The sequence below is a fragment of the Eublepharis macularius genome, chromosome 15 (genome assembly GCF_028583425.1).
Source record: "Eublepharis macularius isolate TG4126 chromosome 15, MPM_Emac_v1.0, whole genome shotgun sequence".
Classification (NCBI taxonomy): Eukaryota; Metazoa; Chordata; class Lepidosauria; order Squamata; family Eublepharidae; genus Eublepharis; species Eublepharis macularius.
In genome coordinates, this window is record NC_072804.1 from 23,528,417 (window position 1) to 23,536,461 (window position 8,045).

General features: G+C 43.0%; 1 protein-coding gene across 9 annotated transcripts in view; it reads left to right on the plus strand.

Annotated features, from left to right (window-relative positions):
• ADD1 (adducin 1) overlaps positions 1 to 8,045 on the plus strand; it is a 71,554-nt gene extending 63,509 nt beyond the window's left edge. For 5 of the 9 annotated variants that reach the window (XM_054999844.1, XM_054999845.1, XM_054999843.1 and 2 more), the window contains one exon: positions 5,824 to 8,045. In XM_054999844.1, coding sequence (XP_054855819.1) covers positions 5,824 to 6,176 — 353 coding nt within the window. In that variant the 3' untranslated portion in view covers positions 6,177 to 8,045. Of the gene's footprint in view, positions 1 to 79; positions 115 to 5,823 lie in introns of those variants that run through there. The other 4 variants (XM_054999849.1, XM_054999850.1, XM_054999851.1 and 1 more) reach the window with 2 other exon arrangements.

Here is an 8,045-nt window from a genome sequence, read left to right on the forward strand (position 1 = left end):
TAATATAACACAATGGCTGTGATGGATGCATCGATTCTCTACTTGTGCTTTTTTCTTCTTGTGGCTGCGTTACAAACAGGAGGTGGATATGCTAAAGAATACCTGTTGCCATAGTAAGTACCATCCCACCCACCCCCCAACCTGTTCCTGCTGCTTTCCCTGACTTTTCTGTGCTTTGCTTCATTCTCTGGCATTTTTTTGTGAAGTTTTTTGTGTTGGGTTGGTGTTTGGTTTGGTCAGTCAGGCATTTACAGTTTTAAAGTATGCTTAATTATTTCAGTTGCTTTACCAGAACAGATCAATTAGAGTGACATAAGCAAGAGCTGAGTTTGTACTGATAGTTGAACTTGAACATGGTTCCAGGTCTTTTTTTTTTCCAAATCCAGATTCCTTAATCAAAGACATTCAGATTCTGATTTTGAGCCCAAACTGCTAGTTTCTCCAGTAACGAGTCAGTAAAAGAGCCCCGTGGCGCAGAGTGGTAAGCTGCAGCCCAAGTTCTGCTCACGACCAATCCAGGTGGAAGCCGGGTTCAGGTAGCCGGCTCAAGGTTCACTCAGCCTTCCATCCTTCCGAGGTCGGTAAAATGAGGACCCAGTTTCCTGGGGGGAAAGTGTAGACGACTGGGGAAGGCAATGGCAAACCATCCTGTAAAAAGTCTGCCAGGAAGGAAAACATCGTGATGCGACATCCCCCCATGGGTCAGTAATGACTCGGTGCTTGCACAGGGGACTACCTTTACCTTTTTTAATGAGTCAGTATGTTCTTTTAAATCCATAACAGAACTCTGAAATTGCCTTAAAAGGGGAAACATGATGTTTCAAATAAAATACTCTCATCTGAGTTGTGTTGGCTTCACAAGGCTCTAGCACACAGTTTTTTCCATGGGTTTTTATGTCCTTACTGATTCTAAGCCTGTGGGGAGGAGGAAACTTGAGCTATTCTTCTTCTCTTTGTACTGGACAAATGGTCCTCTCAAATTCCTGTTGCCCTGAAATGAAATCCTGTAACTCTGGTAGGGTTTGCATTTCTCTCACATACTCTGAAGCAAAGGGCCCGCCCACTGAAGCTCTGTATCATGGATTCTGGGATGGGAAATGTCTTCATGGTCACTGTGTAGGCAACACTGGTGGGTTGCTGCACCTGCACAGAGCCCTGTTCAGAACCTTCTACAGCTAAGCTTGAAAGGACTTCTGTAGACACCTCCTCCTGCTGCAAAGGAGGGACAGACTGTCCAGCTCAGTTCTTTGGTTGCCACAACAGCTGCATCATTAGAAACGATCTCGGTTGTTGTACTCCCCAGTTTTCCAGCTTTCTCTTTTGTGAATTTTACTTGCCCCTTCACTCTTTTTTGTGGTGAACTAAACATCCCAATCTCTTCTAAAAACCCATTTTCTCCACCTAGGCAATCCCTAGATGCTCAGCAAAACGCACACCCTCATCAACATTTTGGAACTTCTTGCAGTGCCCCAACAGCCCTTGGACATTCTTAGTGGTGCTTCATGTCAGAGTGCTACATCTTGCTTTTATGGGAAGTACTATGTAGAGAACCAGGAGAGAGTAGCTTCTTACATGATTCACTGGATCACACTGGGATCTACCTGAGGAGCAGAGAGAGACAACTATCTGGTAGATTCCTGAGCACACCCGCAAGTGAACTTAGTTGAAACCAGTTTTTGCCTTGTGGAAGCATCCACCCACAGGCTATGCTTGCTTACACAGGGAGACAGGTGAAATGTCTTGGATTCTACAGGAGAGCAGGCCAGGATGGTCAGTCTCTCAGGGATGGATTCCTGGCACATTGGGTTGAAGTGCCTATCTCATCACATGTGTAGGACCACGAGGGCTGCATCCTGAGCACCCACTAGCAGCCCCATCAGCTGTGTTCCTGTACCAGGTCAAGGTAACTTTCTCCCACATTCTCCATCAAGCACTTCCTGCCGCTGTACCAGAATAGAATACTCACACAGTCATCAACAGATTGAAGCGAACAGCTTGATGGGTTGCTCCCTCAAGGGGCTATCCTCCCAGCTCGAAGGAGTCCTGAATGTGAAGAAACTGTCTGCTGTTTCTACCTTTTCAAATGGAACTGCTTTTACATCTTAGATCCCATAACTGAGACCTATTCAGTTGTCCTGGGACCAATTCTAGATTACCTTCTGCACACACAGCCAAGGGCTTGATTTCTGCCTTGAAGTACACTCAGTCTCTGTCTCTGCCTTTTGCTTCTGTATCGGTGACCAGTCACTGTTTTCTCAACCTATGGTTCAGTGGTAATTGGAGGGATCCTCCCACCATCCCTTCTGTTCTTTCTTGAAGCCTTTGGGTAGTTCTTTCATAGTTCACGAACCATTCAAATGAACTCTATTAACATGACTTTCACCTGTTGTCCCTAAAGATTGGTTTTCTGTTTGCCATAAGCTGTGAGACAATTAAGTGTTTGCACTTCTGATCCTGTACTAAAACAAATGGTTCACCCAGATGAACAAATTACTTTCTAAAATTGTCTCTAAATTTCTTAGAACTGGGACCTGGTCTTGCCTGTCTTCTTCCAAATGTATCCTCAGATGGACCCTTAAGAGGGAAGCAGGACATTAGCTTTTTATATTGACAGAACAACTTTGTTCTGAAAAGACCCCCAACCTCCTCATTTGCTGTGGTGGGCCACAAAAAGGTCCCCATCTCTCTACTTAAGCCATGAATCACTAGACCAGGCAACAAATTGACCCTTCTGCACTGCTTGCCACGCCCCCTCTGCTAGGGCATCTTCTTCTTGAGTTATGTAGAGCAGCAACCTTGTCCCAGCTGTCGGTCTTTGTGAAGCACTATGCCTTAGATGCATCCGGGCCACAACAGATACGCTTTTGGAGGGCCTATGCTCAGCTCCATGTTCGCCAGATAAAATGTGTCCTGCCACTCGGTAGGTAAGCTTGCTAATCCTATATTTGTGTGCCTGCTCAGAGATCCAAAGAAGAACAGGTTACTTAGCTGTAGCTTTTTTCTTCAAGAGTGATTCTGCACATGTTGGATAATGCACTTCCAATCCTCTTTATAGATCATTTGGAATGGATTTTTTCGTGCGCAGAACAAAAAATCCACCTCAAACGATTGATAAAGTGCATTGAAAGTGCATCATCCAATGTGTGCGGAATCAGCCCAAGTTGCACAACCTACCCTCCACCTCTACCATCATTTGGCCTTTTACGTGTACATTTGGTCTTCCGCATTGCTCCAGGAAAGAATCCAGAGGGATGGCGAAGCTCTGGTGCTCCCACTATGTGTGTTGGTGCCCTCTTCTCCTGAGTGGATGGAACTAGTCACCAAACATTCTTTCACACATAGCTGCAGGAGGCAGCAAAGGAGGCTCTGTATAGGCTGGAATTCCAGTGGCATGGCTGTACTGATGATCAGAGCACCAGTGACAGATAAGCCGCCGTCTGTCACTCTTCACCACCTTGAACTGTGGAATTCTTTCAGTGCAGCTGATTAAGTCACTGCCTGAATAGAACCATACATTGTTGGCTTTTTTAACGGGGTGACTTTATAAGTGAGGCTGTTTTATCCATAAGGATGATTTTTACTTAGCTTTTATAGTGCTGCAAAATTTCGAATTCTGCAACACTTTCAGTTTATGACTTGAAAATTGTTTCAAATAAAATGTAATCATTTGATGTTGATATGCTTAAGTATCTGAAGAAAAGGTTTAAAAGTTCAGCCTCTTTAGTGTAACGTTTTCCCTCTTGTGATGACTGAGTAGTGCAGCACCAATGGCCTTAAATGTCAGCATTTTTTTACGTTCTCTTGAACATTTACCTTATTTATACACAGGTTTTCTCCCCAATGAGAACCTTAAACAGCCTGCGTAATTCTCTCCATTTTATCCCCACAACAACCCTGTGCGGTATGTTAGGCTGACAGGATGTGATTGGCCCATCATAACCCAGCAAGTTTCCACGGCAGTGGGGCTTCGAACATGGCTCTCTCAGATCCTAGTCCAGCACACTAAACACACCACCACACAGGCTCTAATTTTTTTTTATTATTGATAAAATTCTTATTGATAAAATAAGCAACATTCTTCAAATTTACCTGGACAAAATATTTGGCATGTTGACATGAAATCATTATCTTTCATGCTAAATGTAGGGGGAAAGATCTATGCTATGAAGTATTTTCAACCAAGTTAATCATACTACAGTTCTATTAGGCAACTTGTAACCTCCCAAATGGCTTTCTCCTTTCACCCTGCTTTTGAATCATCTTAACCCGATTTAAAACTTCTAACATTTTTGGTTTGCTGAGTTTGGAGTGGTTGTTACTGCTGAGCTAACAAACCCCAAATTCTTATAAAAGCTTCTACGCTTCTTATAAAAATGCATCACATACAGAATTGTGAAATATAAACGCCAGAAAGAAAAATGAACTAAACACTGAAATAACTTTAAACATATGCAGGATGGGAAATTTTCAGGGCAATACTAATGATAGAAGTATTTTTAAAGTCACTGCTACAACAGAAAACCACCACAGCACTTTATTAACATTAAAAGAACAAAGTTTCAAAAATTGCTGCTGCCACTTTTTGGAGTGGTGGTGGTGTGACTTGGTTTAATTCTGTTTCTTCCTGAGTGCAAACTGTAGGGGCTAAAATGTGATGATCCTGGACGCGTCTGCTGTGTCTGACATACTCTTCAAATGAAGCTCCTCTCCCTTTCAGTCATGGCCTTTTCTCCCTAAGGTCACTTTCTGCTTTAATGCCCTCTTTCCATCGTAGGACTGAAAGCCTATAGATGTGGGATAGCTAAGTGAATTTTTTCACTGTTTAAAGAAAATTTAGGCTGAAAGCCAGGTCATGCATAATGAAAAAGCAGAAAACAGGAACCATTGCTTCCCCCACCCTCTTCCACTGCAGTGTCTCTAATCCAGCCTGAATTTCGATCTATGAGCTCCAGAAGTGATTAAGGAGAACTCATAAGCTCTCATGACATCCTACCGGAAGCAGGAGCTGATGCAAGCGTCTGCTTTTGCAAGCCTCTTACCTTTTTAAAAATATTGAACCAGCCCTGATGGATCTGTGTGAGTTTGGAATCTTAGTCTGTTTTTAATATCTGCAGAGTCCACAGATAAAGGCATTGTATCGTTTTCTCTGTTTCTTTTGTGGATGAGCAGGCAGCAGTTAAATTTGCCTTCTTCCTGGAGAGTTGCTTTCCACAGAAGGTCTCACAGCCCTTCTACAGAGAGATGCTTATAGCCAAAGTGGCGCATTGGGTGTCTGGCACAAGCCAGTCTTCTGGACTACAGGTAGCGGATTCTCTTGGACAAGTTTATGAAACCATAACTCCTCCAAGAAGGTGTTAAATGGCCTGTAAAGCTTACCATGAGAATGAAAACCAAAAGAGGCTTTGACAAAATGAAGGTAAACAAGCATGAGTTCTCTCTCATGTTCAGTTTATATAAGCAAAGTAATTACCAAGTTGGATTAAGGTAAAATGTGGCAAGTAGTAACACATTTTTTGTATGTTGCCATAAGTGCTTTTAGTAGAAAGACAAATGCTGTAAGGAATGTAGGAACCCAAGAGGAATTTTTTGCACATGAACCACAGACCAACGTCTGTCACTTTATTAATGGCATAGATCTGCATGATTGAATTTTGACTCTGCAAACTTTGAGGGAAAGAGTTCCACGTGGCTAAACAGCCACTTATGTAGGGACCAAATGCCTGGCTCTGCATGTAATTTATTGCACAGAGCAGATTTCTGTTTGAACCCATTTAGGCACCCAGCACACCTTAACAGACTTTTCCCTTTCGATTGCTCCACTAGAGAGGCAGCCTGACCAGGTTTACAAAGATGATAGCGATGCTGCAACTTTCAAGCAAAGCCTCCCAGACCTCACCCCTGATGAGCCTTCTGAAGCCCTCACCTTCCCAACCTTTGGAAAAGAAGAGGAAGGTAAATGTGATAAAGAACTGACCCCAGGCCAGACTGAGTGTCCTGCTGAAAATCAAGAGCCCCAAGCGCAGCCTGGTGAAGAAGCATTGTCCCCATTGGCTGAGGAGGGGGCAACAGCGGATGCAGGCAGTGATGAGTCTCCTGGGAAGTCTCCGTCCAAGAAGAAGAAGAAGTTCCGTACGCCTTCCTTTCTGAAGAAAAATAAAAAGAAGACTGACTCCTAAACACTTTCAGAAATGCTGTCATGTGTTAGAATTTTAAGTTTATTAACCACTAGAATGTATCGGATCGTACTGAGTGTTTTTTTGTCTTTCATGTAAAAAGCAGAACAAATAACACCCTCGAGTTACAGCTTGATTGCTTAAGATTATAATGGAAAATTAACAAGCAGAAGGTGCTAATCCTGTGTATGCCGCAGTAGCTAAACTGGATTTATTCCTAGTATGTAAACCATGGAAGAAGACACTGAACCACTGTGTGTAACTTTTCAAGCCCACATTGCTTTATATATGAAGGCAAGCTATTTTCACAGTGTCCTGCTTAAAGTGTGCTGCTATCTGCTCACTCTAAAAGTGGTTCTTGTCCCAGAGCCTACGTTGGTTGTAAGTGGCTTCCAAAATCCTTGCAACTGGGAGGTGACTCTGCATTTATATTTTTGAGAGTTTATATTCTTGAACTGATCTGCTTCTGCACTGTTTAACTAGAAGCAACGCTATCCTGAGGCTTTAAAGAATGTGGTCTTCCTCCCTTCTTATTTTGGATTGTAGCTTAGCTGAGATATTAAACCTACTTGTTTTGTCTAAGAAGAATGAAGTGACTTCTTGTTTCCTGCTGAGCACCCTGCCTGTTTTCTAATGAAGCTTAAGGTAATCTGTTCAACAGAATAATCACCTATTTCACTAACTTGTTTTCTAGCAAACGGTAGAATTCCAGCTCCTAGAAACCTGGGGGGGCATTGCCAAGTCCTGGGTAAGAAAATACACGTGATCCAAGCTTGTGGCCTCCTACGTGGGCCTGGCCAATGTCTGTGGCAGCTGCTGGTCCTATAGTAGCAGCAGCTGCATACAGCAGTGGCTTTTCCCAGTACTGAATTAAAGCCAAGGCCGGGAAAGCCCTGGCAAGGTTTGCTGTACGCTGGCATTAAGTGGCAGAGCTTGTCCTTTTCTCTCAACGCTCTCATTTAAAAAATGCAGAGACTAAGCTGGGTAGCGTGTGTGAATGTTCCAGAAACAGTGAAGGTTTTACTCCCATAATGGGGATTCTTTCACAATTTAAAAGTCAGCTTACATCCGATTGTAACAGAAGCAAGTAAAATTCCTGTATGACTTAAGGTCAGGGGAAGCTATGATACTGTTTTTAACGAATTAGCTAGAACTTAGTACTGGATGATATACCACTTCAAGGCTGTGTAATGGAAAAATAAGGCTTGGTACAGTAGCATTGAATGCCTTACCCTTTGTACTTTGAGAAAGCACAGACTATTAGAATGAGTTCAGTGGTTGGGTGCAGCTTCGTTAGAAACAAAATGCCTATATTAGGCTCCAGATAGGTAGGTATGGAGCAGTTTAAAAGAGCAATGCAAATTAGCCTCTTTAAGACTGGTGCAGAAGGGTTATGGGGAGAGGAGCGTTTATGGTAATAATGCTACCACTGCAGGAAAACAGAGAAGCAGCTGACCACTGCAAGAAAAGAGGAGAGACCGGAACCGTTAATGTTTCCCGTGGACTGCATGGCACTAATGGCTTTCAGCTTGTTTCCTAACTTTGTATGTCCTGTGAACACTAATCAGCAGACAGTCCTGATGTTGCACCGCTGTGTCACATGGCCAGAGGGTTGCAGCTGCATCACAAAAGCCATTGCTTCATGTTTCTGTTAGAAAATGTAGGGACTCTAATTATCTTCTGACCACATATGCAATGACTTCGAAGTTCTAATTTTGTAGTTCTCAATTCTTTGTATTACAATATGAAATCTAGTTGTGTATGGTGTGGTACACACTTGGGGCGGGGGGCGGGGGGAGCAGAAGAGTCCTGTATTTTTTCTTCGGTTGTTGTATCACTCAGTTCTAATCACAAATAAAATTCTTCAAAGGA